Genomic DNA, 15,123 nt, shown 5'->3' on the forward strand with positions numbered 1-15,123 from the left:
CCACAGCCACGACAGAGAGAATCCTACGTGGGAGCGAAGAAGGATATCCCGTTCTTCTGAAAGGAACCACAATGGGGAAGGCTACGGTCCATCTATGACCACAGCTGCTCCTCGGGACCACATTTGGTCCACTGGCTAAGAGCTTTCGATCACCACCACACGTATTAAGGGCGACCATCAGCTTGCTGTGCCCCGTCAATCAATTTAAGCCGCCAGCTTTCTAAGACCAGTAGTTTTGGTCAGTAAGTTTCCCTCATTCGGGACAACTTGTCGTGCAGAAATATACAGCCCTCGTCAACCACCATATTTCCTCGAAAGGAAAAGAAAAGAATCAAAAGATATAGTTGGGTCGTGTAACCATTTATGTTATTTGGCTGCTCTGTAGTAAATTCACACAGCTGACACCCAGACGTCAACTACCTTGCATGCATAGGCCTTGTTTTGGAGAGTATTTTGTGGGTTTTGATCGGCTTCTTTTTCACCTCACAAGCAATTATGATCCATCATGAATAGCAATTAATAAACAATCAATTGATGTGTAGATTTTTTATTAACTTTGTTTATAATAAAATGAGCCTATCTAATAATTTTTTTTTACGTTAATATTATCGTGTGGCTGGCTGCATGATTTATTTATCCATAGGATTAACTAAATACATTTTATCACGCGAGAAACGTAGAAACTGGTAATGAGAGTGAGATTCTTTTTTTTTTTTTGATTTTTGGATCGATAAAAGGGAAACACAATTTTTAGGTACAAGGATATCGTAGATCACATTTTCAAATAAATCACTTACTCCTGTTTTTTTCGTGATATTATGATTAGAGGTGTTAACAAACCGGTATTTAGTCAGATTTGGTCATATTCATATCCCAATCAAAAATGTCGATTCAAAACCAAGCTCAAACCCAATTAACACTCCACGCCATGCCTGGTATCTTGGGTTTACCTACATAGCAAGTCCACTGAAACTATCACAAAGTTCGAAACTGGGATCAGATTTATCCTTCACCCAAATCTTAAACAGTAGTAGGACTGTCGGAGGGAGGGGGAGAGCGAAATTTAGCGGCTAGCTTCCATTCCAAGGTGAAAAGTTGGTGCTGTTACCGCCATAGGATGAATCCGGGGGCTTGTGGGGTACACGCGTTGTGGCCGCATGTTCTTTAAAATATTAGATTTGTAAGTTTTTATGATACAATTTAAAATATTAGACTTGGGTCAGCTTAGGTAGGACGGCGACCGAATCAATCTTTTGGAGATATGGTCGAGAATAAGCGGCTGCAGAAACGACAGCAACTCCATATGGTCGGCATGAAACAAAACACCATATGGGGACCAGTTTGGTTGGAGCTTTTAAGATAGAGATATCGAAAAATAGTTTAATTTTTTTTAAAAAAATCTATATCGAATATCGAAAAGTCATCTTAACTGAAAATTAAGGTTTTTTGTTAAAAAATATTTTAAAATTTTATTAAAAATATATTTTAAATAATTTTTTTTGAAAAAAATATGCAATCAAAATGAACAAACAAGTATGTAAAAATTATTTTTTTTTCAAGTATTATATTTTATAAATAATCATAAAAAAAAAAGGCTGCCTATCAACAAAAAAATATTTGATTTTTTATTTTAACGAAAATAAAAGAAGTCAAGAAGCCACGCAAATTTTATTAAAGAGATCATCATTTTGTTTTGATATTCCTATACATGGCAAAAAAAAGAAAAAAATGATATAGACGGCAGAGGGCAGGAAGCTGTGGGTGGTGCTTTCCGATTCGAGAGGACACCAGCAAGTAGTGGCACGCTTCTCATGTTGAACTTTTCTCCTCTTCTTTTCTGTTTTCCACAATTTTTATCATCCATGATAAGTATCTTTCCCAACTTGCGTGGTGGAGAGCAGTTTACAAAAAGAAAAGTGAAGAGAGGAGGAGGTTTTGTTTGACTCGCCTGTGCTAAAGCTCCTACCGACGATTTGATGATTCCTCCGGTTTCACCATCAGCTCTCTACGCCATCTCCAGCGAGGCTGCTGGAGTTGCTGGTATGTGTTAATCTCTCTCTCTCTCTCTCTCTCTCTGATGCCTGGTGTGATCTGATGTGGCTCTGCTATTTTGGTGCACATTTTGCTGCCAGAATTTAAATGGGATTTCAAGCACTTAGGGAATCTCCACTCTCATAAATGATAAACGACATGGCAACCAACAGAGTAACTGAAATGGAATCCCAATTAATTCTCTCTCTTTTGTATGCTTGCAGGTAATCTTTTTGCGTTTGTATTGTTCATCTCACCGATGTGAGTCTAAACTCCAGACCCCAACTTCCCCTTCTGTTCCGGTTGTTGCATTGCAGAGTTCCATAATCTCGACCTTATGTCATGTTTCGTATCATATTTTTTCAGACCAACGTTCAAAAGGATCGCCAAGAATCATTCCACCGAGCAGTTCTCAGGGCTTCCGTACATATATTCTCTCCTGAATTGCTTGATCTGCTTCTGGTATGGACTGCCCTGTGTCGCCCATGGAGTCATCCTGGTTGCTACCGTCAATTCGATTGGAGCTATTTTCCAGTTGGTGTATGTTGCTCTCTTTATTAAATATGCCGATAAGACAAAAAAGGTACAAATTTTTGTCTTTCTTCCATTTTGGAATTCCATTTCTCATGTTTATTGCTGTAATTGATTCACTCCGATATTGTGTGCAGCTGAAGATGGCTGGACTTCTGATAGCGGTCTTCTGTGCCTTCGCTCTTGTCATATGTGTTAGCCTCGAATTGTTAGACGACGGGAGACGGCAGATGTTTGTTGGATATCTGAGTGTCGCCTCTCTCATTTCCATGTTTGCATCCCCATTATTCATCATTGTATGTTCTGTTTCCAGTTGATCTATAAGCTGCTTGCTTTATACTAGGATATTGTTTTCATTCATATAGCTTCATTCTGGATCTTCTTCTTTTTTTTTTTTTAATATATATATAATGATTAATGAGTGCTGATCTTTTGGTTTGTCAGAATTTGGTGATCCGGACAGGGAGTGTCGAATTCATGCCTTTCTATCTTTCTCTATCGACCTTCCTGATGAGTATATCATTCTTTGCATATGGAATGTTGAAGCATGACTTTTTCATATATGTAAGAGTTTTGATGTATTTTTCTTCAGTTTTTGTTGTATTCTTTTACAGCACATTGGAACCTACTACAGTAAAGATAGCACAGACAATTTGGAAGTAGCTTTTATTTTTTTCCACTAATTCTTGCTCTTGAATTTCAGGTTCCGAATGGGATTGGAACAATCCTTGGGGTCATACAGTTGTTGCTCTATGCCTACTACAGCAGGAAATCGAGCAGCGATTGTAGATTACCACTGCTAGCATCATGTGAATGATGCATGTGGCAAAGAGGTAAGATTAGTAACATGTTAATATTCTTGTAGTTATTTTATTATTAGTTGATTTTATATTCAAAGTGATTAGAATATGTTGAAGGTCATATTATATATTCACTTTATCTCTTTTATCGTGTCCAAACATTTCCACAGACTCATGACATCTGTATGCTAAAATTTTTCCAGTTATTTATCAGATATTGTTAAATCGGTGCAAGAACCAATTGCACTGGGTAGAGTAGATATACAAGTTGCAGCATCTTTTTCAATTTTGGAACTAGGGAGGCCGTCTAATTTAGTTTGAGTGCGTTTTACCGTTAACTTATTTGGAAAACAAGACCAACAACTTTTCCTCATAGGGAGATTGAGCTGCATGCTTTCTATATATAACAAATTCTTCCTCAAAGGGCATGTGGATTTCTACTACCAGAAAGTGATGTTGTTTCAGATTATAATCAGAGTATGTCATGTCTTTGATGACAAAAAAAAAATGTTACTGGCAGTAAACATTTCCAGGATCAAATTCACAATCCCACAGTTGACAAGTTTGTCCATGATGGGTTGATCAAAACAAGGATATTTGCAGATGCATACACCTTTTGGTAGATATATACACCTCTTCTGCCTAAATGTCCGTATCCATGTTCTACAGAGAGACAAAAATGCAGGGTTTATCTTTCAAAAATCAGGAGTTTGTGTGATTATATGCGATAACAGATTGCCTTAAAATATTAAGATTATTAAATATAAGCTTTTTTCTGAATTGTGCTACCAGAAGAATATATATCCATTACAACTGCACTTTTTGACTTGTTTTAATAGAAGAAGGTGTATTCTTATTCCAGAGATGTATACAGTATCGCTGAAATGGTTTTATATTCAATTAACAGATTAGACACTTTTTATATATTGAAAACGTAGCCTTTTCCGATTTTCAGCTTATTGATTTAAAGCTTAATTGCTTATTTATTTTTAAGTAAGATTGTTTTAGTCACTAATTCCAGAAAGACTTCAATCCCTGTTTCATTTAGACTTGTCGAGCGTGGATTAAGTTTTGAGGGTACTTTTTGCCTATCTACCTTCGTCTAAGTAGTAGGCTTTCATAGTTCTTCTACCAAAGTTTTCCTGCTCTTTAATCTTTTCTTATTTTTTTGAAATATCAGGTACATTTTCTATTTTCTTTAGAAAGTCTTTAGCCTTCCAGCCTGGTTTATTATCAGATTTTACTTGTAAGCTTCTGATCGGCTCGGAGTGCTCTGTCAAGAATCAAAATATTGAATAACAACTAAAACTTTTCATGGAAGCTTCCTAGTTTTTTCACCTCTAAGTACTTAATGTGACAAAAACTATGGAACAAATTCATAACTATATGGTGGTGAATGCATCAATTAATCCAATGTCCCTAACACGATTATATTGTATCCATGAATAGGTATTGGCAGACGGAATTTTTTTTCCCTTGAGAGCATCTGTATATCTATTTTAAGGTGAATTAGGATTAAAAAAGGAGAAAAGGGGACACTCTTACATCAATTACAAGTGATAAACAAGCGATAAATTACTGCTGCTTACGGATGAGGACATGAATCAAAAACGAGCTAGATCCATCGACTTGCCGTTCTTAGATGTCAAAAAGTACAGATGCATAATAAGTAAAGTTGCAATTTATAGTATGATGCACCATAAAGCAGTATCTTATATCTGGCAATAAAATTGACCACATTTAGGATTTCCAGGAATACATATTATAGCAGAAGAATCTCTGCTAATTTGGTCATGATCTATTAGATTGTTTACCTTGTTAGGCTTTCATTTGTGGGCGTAGCTAAAGCTATGGCATGAAAATCCTATGTTCCCTGGAGAACTAATGAAAATTGAAGCTGAAATGTATTCATTGACATCCAGGTAAAAGGCAGATGTAGTAATAAACGTTAACAAAATTGATAAAATTAGGTTTTCTAAAATTTTCCTAAAACTTTGTAGTGAATCTAGTTTCAAGAGATTTACAGGCATAGAGCCCATGAACAGTTTCAGTTGATGTTGTGAATAATGAGTTTTTTTCTTGACTTTTATTGCTTATAGTTGCCGTAACAAATATATTTTTGAATATTATTTGAATTGTTAGATGTTGATTTTTTTCCCCAATCCTTTCTAACATCAATTCATATTCATAGTTTTATGGTGCACTGAAGCAGTTGCTTTCTCCTTGGATCAGATATATGGGTTGTACCTGAACTAAGAAGTCAGCCAACTATGAGCTCTACCTTTTATATGGAGACAATTGTGTGGTGAAGTTTGACTCCTTGTCTTCAAATATTGGGAGCAATCCTAGGTAATACGCTGGAAAATTTTATTTTAAGAGACTTATGGAAGACTATAGCAAGCATTTCTGCTGATTCAGAATTTTTCTGGTCAAGGCATGAAGATATGCTGGTGTGTTTTGTCTTGTGTAGCCACTCAAAACCAGTATTGTATTTGCATCTGTGATATTGAATTTTCATTTTTTTTTTAAGGTTTGAAATGTCTTTTTACATAAGGAAACATTGTTTGTGGATTCAACATGTATTTATGCTTAATTATTTGCTCAATTTAATAAAATGGAGTTTTATTGGTGTTTGAAGTGTCCAGTACACAGAGGCCATTTCTGGAAATTTTGTTAATTGCATCTTACAGGCTTCCAATATGAATAGATTTTCAGATATTTTCTTCAGGTTGAACTTTATAAAATGAATGAGCAGTGAAAAGGCCTCTGGAAAGCTTGTGTTCTTATGAATTGATAGCTTTATGTAATTCTTACTAACAGAATAACTTTTATTCATAAACTTAAGGTTCTCATCATGTTATTCATAAAATTAAGGTGCTCATCATGGTACTACTAAGTCCTAAACCACATATTTCTGCCATCTTGCATATTTTTGAAATGCAAGCTATGAAAAATTAGGTTTTAGATTGAAATTTCAAAAAATTTCTAATTCATATGATTGAAAAATTCTTTTCTTGAAGCACATGATTAACTCTTACCTTATTATCTTTTTATTAGAGTTTTGCTTGGGTTTTTTAAAAGACCCAATATCTATGAGAATTCTAAGTACTCAAAATATTCGAGACAAATACAAAGGAAAAACAGTTTCCAATCTAAAGCCTCTGAAATCACTTCTTACTACTTATGATCATCTTAGTTTAATGGCTGAAGGATGTTATTAGAGGAAAAAAAAGGTTCATCTGATGTAGTGTTGAAAGGTAAATGTAACCATATTGATAAAGTATGGTGCAATCATCCTATTGTCATCAAGAGATCTTGTTCTTACAGGGGAAGAACAAGAAGGAAGAAGTCTTGTTTAATTGTTTCATGATGCAGTGCAAGGTCATCACCTGACATTACCTAGCTTAGGATCCCTGCTAGGAGATTTCAAATTCAAAAGTAACTTGAACAAGGATTCTTGAATGCAGATTTGTGATGGTACCTTGTCATCACACTCTTCGACATCAAGGAAGAGGTGACATAAAGTTGATATGGCTGATTCTAACACATTAAATACTTTTGCTCTGTTTTGATTTTTTAACCCCAAGCTGTCCAACCTGTCACGTCCCAAATCCGAGACATAATACGGCTATGCTACCGAGGGATAATGCCCACGCTAACATGAAGTCAATCCATCAGAATCATCTAAAATCCATCAAATAAAAGATTCAATTCTATTATTCATTAAATAATTAAATCAATAATGGTTCAGAGTATCTAAATCCAAAATTAAATACAAATCCATATATCAAAATCCATAATTATTTACTATATGTTTGTGATCATCATATAACTAAACTTCATCTACAAAATTTTTAAGCTTGCATCACAGATCTCCAAATCTGAATTCCCTTTGCCGGTCCTAATCTTATTCCTCTGTACAAACAAAAAGAAAACAAAAAGAATATGAGCTACACTAGCCCAGTAAGTAGAACCTACACTTTTTTATCGGATCCAGCATAAGTTTTTCATGATAATATTATATCTAGAAAGTAACAGATAATACAAAATAAAGTATTTTATAGAGCATAAAATAAAATAAGTGATAAACCAATCATGCATGCATAAATCATGAATATTTCATAAACATGTTTTGAAAATCATTCTTGTCATGTGTCCATATCATGGTGACGGCTTTCGCGAGCAAATTCCGATGATCCTTGTTGTTTCGCTCTGGATTTCTTAGTGGGAAGAAGGGAGAAGAGGTCTCCCCCTTAAATAGAGCCAGAGAGAGGAGTTTGACTCCTTCCTGGCAGCATTTTTGACTCCGATTAAGAGCCGATCAGGAGGAAGAAGGAGACTCTCTGCGGGAGTCTTCAATTTTTTTTTTCGTTGGGCTTCTGAGATTTTGGGCCTGATCCAAGGCCCAAATGGGCTGAGTATTACATTCTCCCCCCTTCAAATAATTTCATCATCGAAATTAAGTTATGTTATTTGAGATATCTAGGGTTCTTTTTGACATTATCTACAACAAAATAACCTACTGACAAAAATTATCGGACTATGATCAGATTAGATTAAGATCTATAGTATCTTTTTATTATCAATAAAATTCTTCCTTATTTACAACTAATGTATTCTATAATATCTTTTGATTTAAAGGATTAATATTTCTAATCAATTTAGACCACCATGCTTTTGTTGTGCACTCTGATCTCAACTTACCAAATTATCTAAGTCTATCAAAAATAAAAATATCTTTGTATGTTAAATCAATCAAAGATAGATCCAACTTTCAAATTTCATATAAAACTTAGTACAAAATTTTAAATTTTTTTGTCATTATTATCTCTTAAGTATAGCACATCAAAATTAACAAAATTATCATGTCCTTTATCTATATAAGTTTAGCATTCCAATGTCATCGAATATACCCAACATAACATATCAATACCTCCCATTTCATTTCAGGGTCAACACTTCTCATACTCAGATCAACCCTACTAACTGAAATCCAAGATATAACTTATCAATTCTATTATAGATATCATATGCTACTTATGCATAAATTTCATCATAATACCTATTGATTCGAAATCAAATTATTGATTTTTTTCTTTTATATCTATCATGTTCCTCATGATCTTAGCCTCAAGTTCAAATATCACTAAAGTCACAATCCTGAATAATGATAATCTTAAGCTCAAATACCACTTAAGTCATATTCTCTAGTGATCATAACCTAAATTTTATATCATTCTATCACGTCCTTAATAATCATAATCTTAAGCTCTGATATTATCCATCATACTCTACTCTATCACATCTTATTGATCATACATAAAGTTTTGATATCACTTCATAATTTCAGTGATCTTAAACTTAAGTTCTGATATTATTCTATCATATCTTAATCACTTATATCATAATCTTCAATAATCATAACCTAAGCTCTGATACCATTTTATCATATCCTAATTACTTATATCATAATCCCCAATGATCATAACCTAAGCTCTGATACTATTAAATGTCATGCCCCAAATCTATGACATAACATGGCCATGTTACCAAGGGATAGTGCCTACGGTAACACAAAGCCAATCCATTAGAATCATCTAAAATTCATCAAATAAAAGATTCAATTCTATTATTCATCAAATAATTAAATCAATATTAATTCAGAGCATCTAAATCTAAAATCAAATACAAATCTATATCTCAAAATTCATAATTATTTACTATAAGTTCGTGATCATCATATAACTAAATTTCATCTATAAAATTTTTAAGCTTGCATCGCAGATCTCCAAATCTGAATTTTCTTTGTCGGTCCTAATTATTTCTCTGTACAAATAAAAAAAAATAAAAAGAATATAAGCTACACTAGCTCAGTAAGTAGAACCTACACTTCCTTATCGAATTCAGCATAAGTTTTTCATTATAATATTATATTTAAAAAATAATAGATAATATAAAATAAAATATTTTATAGAGCATATAATAAAATAAATGATAAATCAATCATGCATGCATAAATTATGAATATTTCATAAATATATTTTGAAAATCATTCTTGTCATGTGTCTATATCATATTTTCAAATCTTGCTCATAGATATTCGTGCTATGGTCACTTTATACCCGTGACAGGATCAGTATTCTTAATCGACAAATTCATATTTTCTATGCCAACTTTATATCCACTGGCAGGACCTGTGTTCTTATGGATGCTAGCTCCAGATGTCGACTTTCCTAAAGGGATTCGTTCATAGCTATCTGAGAGCCTTTGAAATTATTATATCTTTTTCTTAAAACATACATATATATATAGGTGGTAAAATCATAAAATTCATACTTCATAACCATGCTATTTTTATAAGACATATTCATGAAATCAATACTCATAATAAAATATACTTTTTCATATCATATATGCTAATCTTTATTTTATGAAAAATATGATTTCATTAATAAAAGATCATATGCATGAAAATTATGGAGATTTAAAAATAAATAAAGAGTGTAAGATCCACTTATTTCAATTGTCCTAGATCTTTATTCTTCCTTAAATGAATCAGATAATCCTATTTAAAATATTAAAATAGGGTCAATTTTCATTCCATATATTAATAAAATTTAATAATAATGGAAAGTGGTTGATTGAGTGATCAGTTAGATAAACCCCCCAGGCACTAAATCGATTCAGGGTCATAGGTCCCTAGAGGGAGAAAAGATGGTTTGATATGGGATCCATAGGTCTTCGAGAGAGAGAAAAGAGGAGAGAGAAAATTTTAGAGAGAAAAAATAGAGAGAGAAAGTGGAGTGCGAAGAGAAGAAAAGAGGGAGGAAGAGGAGAGAGGAGAGAGAAAATCCTCTCTCTTCTTCTTCTTCTTTTTCTTTTTCTTTTCTTTTTTTTCTTCTTTTCTTTTCTTTTCTTTTTCTTTTTCTTTTCTTCTTTCTTCCCATGGCTCACTTGGGCATAAAGAGGGGACCGTGTGGTCCCCTCTTTGGTCCGTCGATCAGGGGCTGCAGCCGGTACGGCATTGGCCGGCGACAAAGAGACGACGATCTCGTGGCCCGGAGAGACCAAACCGGTGGTCGACGGTGACCACCGATGCCGGAAAGCCAAAGAAAGAGGGGTGTAACAGAGGACTTTTTTCCAACAAAATCCGACGACTCCGGTCGCTGGCGATCATGCACACTGGTATGGGAAGGAAAGGGAAGGAGAGAGGGAGAGAAACCAGGGCTTACCTCGAGCTTCGGTGACGTCTCTGGCGAGAAATTGAGGTGAGCACGATGACGGCTTTCGTGAGCAAATTTCGGCGATCCTCACCGTTTCGCTCCGGATTTTTTGGTGGAAAGAAGGGAGAAGGGATCTCCCCTTTAAATAGAGCTGGAGGGAGGAGTTTGACTCCTCCCTAGTAGTATTTTTGACTTCGATTAGGAGCCAGTCGGGAGGAAGAAGGAGACTCCCTGCGGAAGTCTTCTTCAAAATTTTTTTTTTTTTTTTTTGAGCTTCTGAGATTTTGGGCCTGCTCCAAGGCCCAAATAGACTGGGTATTACACAATCTATGTAAGAATATAATTGTGAAATTATCTATGTTTTTCGATCTCGATGGGTGGATTTTTTGTTGAAGAAAATCTTGGAGACGTCATGCGATGCTTCAAAACTTGTCCTTTATCACCATAAAATCAACAGAGTTTCATAACACTTAGTTGTTTTCCATGTGTTCATAGTCATCATTGTAATCGGTATTGTATTGAGCTAGCCAGATGTAGAAACTGAATCAACAGCTAAATTTTATGTCACCATGCAGAATTTAGAGTAACATCCTGTTTGTTTTGCCAAGTCAAAAATTTAGGGCCCGCGTGATATTGCTTTTTTTTTTTTAACAGTCCAAGAAGATAAAGAACTAGACTGAACAAGTTGTATAATTAAATATTTTCTATTTAAAACTGCTTGTAAAATCTTTACTGCTTTTGGTAGCAAAGATTTATTGCTTTCAGAAAAGAGTGAAGAAAAGCAAAGGATAGCAGCGTAAATGATGCCAAACAGAGCCTTTGTTGCTTTCTCAGCCATTCTTAATCATCCAAATGTTCTTTAATCACAGTTTGCGTGGAACTTTCTCGATCTAAACATTAACAGCAACCTGATGCTTATAATCCTTTATGTGATATCAATAGAAAAGCAAAAATGAGAGAATGAACAATGATTTTGCATGTCTTAAACTCTTACAAGCTTGCATATACCATTTATGTCTCTCCTTATCCAACCTTTTTCTTAGTGATGCTTATATTACAAATATAAAATTAATAAGAAATTCCATGAAAGCAGCAGTCAATTTCCACTTGAACACTAATGGAAGAAATACCATATGTGCTAATTACTGCAAATGGATATACTCATCTTCTACAGCTCAAGAACTTTATTCTTCTTCTGCAACTCGAGGATGCTGATAAGCTAACGAGAATTTAAAGCAAGTCCTTAAGAGTGGTCACAACTGGTGTTTCTTTTACCTGCAGATACACGAGAATTAATCACTGAGTATAGAAGCTATTTCTGCTCTGTTTGCTCTGTTCTAATTCCAGCATGACATGTAGTACTTTCTTAGTTACATTTAACATGCAAAAAGATGCAAAGCATCAAGCAAAAATCTGCGAGCCACTGGTAGATCAAGGATACATCCATCACAGTTTTAGAATTGGAGAACATAACATCCAAAAGGAAAAAATTTCTGTTTTCATGCTGGTGAATTCACTAGTTTTAGAACTACTTGCCTACTTTAATCTCAGATGACTGCACGCTTCCAACATATATAGAATCCTTTGTTTCAGCGATTATTTTCCATCCATCCCTTGTGAACTTGGTATGGAAATGGACATTATTACATATTCTAAGTATGTCGCATGGCAGATTTGTCATTCCCCTGAGTAAGAACAAAAGAACAGCAGCAATGGGCCCTAACTACAATGATCAGGGCGAAAAGAATATGCTCACCTGATGCGGTGTGTCGTTGTTGGAGCTGTTGTGGACGGGGCGCCCGTGTTCATCATAGAGGATGAGACCACTGAACTTTGGCAACTGACATCTCTCCCCCATTAGTATCCTCCTCTGCCAGACGGCCAACCCCATAGTGTTCTCGCATCCTTCTGGTCCTCCTCGGTCATCCATGATCTCCATTTCTTCTTGCGAGTTTCCACCATTCTCCAACACCACCCGCTTTGTCCCTTCGTTCAAATGCAATGAGTTTATCAGAACTTTCTTGATCACTCCCCAACTGGACACAATCTCTTCATCTGCCGACTTACCGATGGATTCATTCTTGTCAGCATCTTCAACAACTCCATCCGCTTGCTCTGCAGTTGTTGTCTCAGTGGTAATCCTCTTCTTCCGAAGGGTGGCCGATGCACAAAGTCCTACGATGGCCACAGCAGCAAAGATCAAAAGAAGCAGAGCTTCTTGTGCTGAACATAGCTTCCATTGGTATGTGGGATCACTACGAGTGCCCATCGTTGCTTGCTTGATGCTTGGCAGCAGCAGTTTTGATTCTTGATCGAGGACGGTAGGTTTTAAATGCGTGTTGGGATTGGTATGTTGGTGCTCTGTTTTGCTGGGTCCTTTTGAAGTTTTGCCAAGAATAAATGGGCCTTCCTTCGTGTGCGGGGGACCCGTGAGCGTCGCCGCGGACCTGAATGCTCGGTATGTGGGCCACTCGGCATTTGTCTTGTTAACACTTAGCCGTTGGGGTTGCACCGTTTTGGAAGGGTGGGGTTGGTCCGCTCACGGGAGATAGCTGCTCTGATTTGTTTCAGCTTGGTTCGGAATCGCATGAGATGTTGTTTGCCTTGCAATCTTTCCTTTCACATGTACGAAGTCTCTCCATCCTTGCTTGTGAATCCAGTACTGGTGGTAGCGAACCTAAGGTTCGGGTCGACCGTTTTAAGCAAACTGGGAACAGCCCAGGGGTTGCAGTCTGTGCTCAAAGCTTGAAGAATGTGTACTCGATTGCACAGAGAGTGGTTCTGACGTTGCATGGCACCACCTGTGATTAGAGCTGATCATGGTTCAGATTTCGGGCCTAAACTCCATTTATTTTTAATCGGACTTCGAGTTAGGTCTAATGTGAATTGTACAGGTGATGCATTTGCATTAGCCTCTGCAATCTCCAGAGCTTGGCCGGGCAAAGCGTAGGCCGTGTTGCGGCAAGGAGGGGCATGAACAGGCTGCCATGGGGAGACCATGCTCAAATAATTGACATGGGTGATTCATGAACCAGTTCTTTTTTTTTTTTTTTTTTTTTTGCTTTTTGTTGATAGTTGAAAACCAATTCTTTATGATGAGTGGTGGCACCTGCAATTGTTCTCCATAATTGAAAAAAAAAGAATAAAAAATTAATAAATGCTTGAGAGATCCTTTGTGCTCCAACAAAAAAGGATGCCTCTTTTCTTTCAAATGAAATTTGCTATATATGGTGGCGGAATGGCCAATCGTTGGCACCACTCTTCTAAAGATTATTATCATCATAGTACTAAAAAAATAAGTAGCAAAATTAATTTAATGCATGGTATGTTTAATCTTTTAGTAAAAGGAAACAAGACTTAAATGAGTCCAATAATCCCAAATTCCAAGTTAAGATATGAGATAATCTATTTTAGATAATTTTATTTTTTAAAATATTTTTGGTTGGTGAGGATTTTCTTAGGTATTATGCTTCATGGGTCATGTCCACCAAGAGGTCAATTGAGCTGCAGACTGGTCAATGAAACATATTACGAAAATTTTTGTGGCATCAGCTTTTAGTTGGAGTTCTAATTTTAATAACCAATAGAACCTAAAAATTTAAGCTTTTAAAATATAGTGGTTGGTTAAATGGTATCAAATATCGAGTTTAGAAGCTTCTAATTTATTTGGGTTGTCAAATTATAGAGTTAGAATTCATTTGGTTGGGATATGTTAGATTACAAAATAATCTGATGATTTTTAAAAATTATTTATTTAAAAAATAATTATGAGTGAAAAAATTATTTTGAAAAATGATATCGAAAAAAGATTACTATATTTGATTAGAGATAATTTTATATAAAAATTTTACTAAATTCTCAATAATACTCTTGAATAAATAATTCAGCTAATTATAATAGTTTTCTTCTGAATCTATTTATTGATTATTTATAGCACACTTACATAAACAATATCAATATTGATTGCTTTGAATATTGAAATATATTTACATGAACTTAATAAATATTTTTAAATTAATTATGCATACATTAAAAATATATTCTTATTATGAATATATTTTAATAAATCCAATATTAAGTTTATTGTAAATTTAATACGTATTTGTTAATTTTTTTTAATAATTAATATTCATTAGTAAATATATTAATATATCAAATATATTATTATTTAAATATATTATTCATCAATATATTAATATTTTTATATTATATTAATATAATATTGATAAAATATAAATTAACATAATTAATATAATATAAGTGAGTGTATTTTTATTATAAAAAAATATTTTTAGATTACCTCTCATTGGTAATCGAGTATGGAAAAACAAATATCTAGCGATATTTATTTTATCTTCTTTCTCATAATAATAAATATATAACTCATCAATTATTTTATCATCTCTTTTATTTATTTTTTATATCAAACATACTAATTTGATATAAAACATTTTTTCCATACTAGATTACACTCAAACAAATGGATCCTTAGTTTTTTTTCTACTATGAAAAAAAAAGGAAAATCTCATTTGTGGTTA

At 34.5% G+C, this 15,123-nt stretch overlaps 2 protein-coding genes across 4 annotated transcripts; one reads left to right on the top strand and one right to left on the bottom strand.

The window, feature by feature from the left end:
• Positions 1–1,757: 1,757 nt before the first annotated feature.
• Positions 1,758–5,999, top strand: LOC105041022 (bidirectional sugar transporter SWEET2a). Of its 3 annotated transcripts, none has more exons than XM_073254334.1 (7): positions 1,758–2,040; positions 2,133–2,292; positions 2,398–2,614; positions 2,700–2,858; positions 3,007–3,126; positions 3,266–3,395; positions 5,595–5,999. In XM_073254334.1, the coding sequence occupies exons 2-6, from the start codon at positions 2,246–2,248 to the stop codon at positions 3,377–3,379; spliced, it is 657 nt and encodes a 218-aa protein (XP_073110435.1). In that variant the 5' UTR covers positions 1,758–2,040; positions 2,133–2,245; the 3' UTR covers positions 3,380–3,395; positions 5,595–5,999. The 3 variants fall into 3 exon arrangements, with proteins under 3 accessions (XP_073110435.1, XP_010916113.1, XP_010916112.1); XM_010917811.4 differs by having other exon boundaries at positions 2,256–2,292; positions 5,554–5,999; XM_010917810.4 differs by having other exon boundaries at positions 1,760–2,040; positions 2,256–2,292.
• A 4,790-nt stretch (positions 6,000–10,789) lies between these two features.
• Positions 10,790–12,950, bottom strand: LOC105041541 (uncharacterized). Its single transcript, XM_073253291.1, has 3 exons — positions 12,653–12,950; positions 12,342–12,571; positions 10,790–11,860 (listed from the first exon to the last, which is right to left on the bottom strand). Exons 1-3 carry the CDS (start codon positions 12,852–12,854, stop codon positions 11,816–11,818), a joined length of 477 nt encoding a protein of 158 aa, XP_073109392.1. The 5' UTR covers positions 12,855–12,950; the 3' UTR covers positions 10,790–11,815.
• Positions 12,951–15,123: the final 2,173 nt, after the last annotated feature.

The sequence above is a fragment of the Elaeis guineensis genome, chromosome 3, assembly GCF_000442705.2.
Source record: "Elaeis guineensis isolate ETL-2024a chromosome 3, EG11, whole genome shotgun sequence".
In the NCBI taxonomy this organism is placed as follows: Eukaryota; Viridiplantae; Streptophyta; class Magnoliopsida; order Arecales; family Arecaceae; genus Elaeis; species Elaeis guineensis.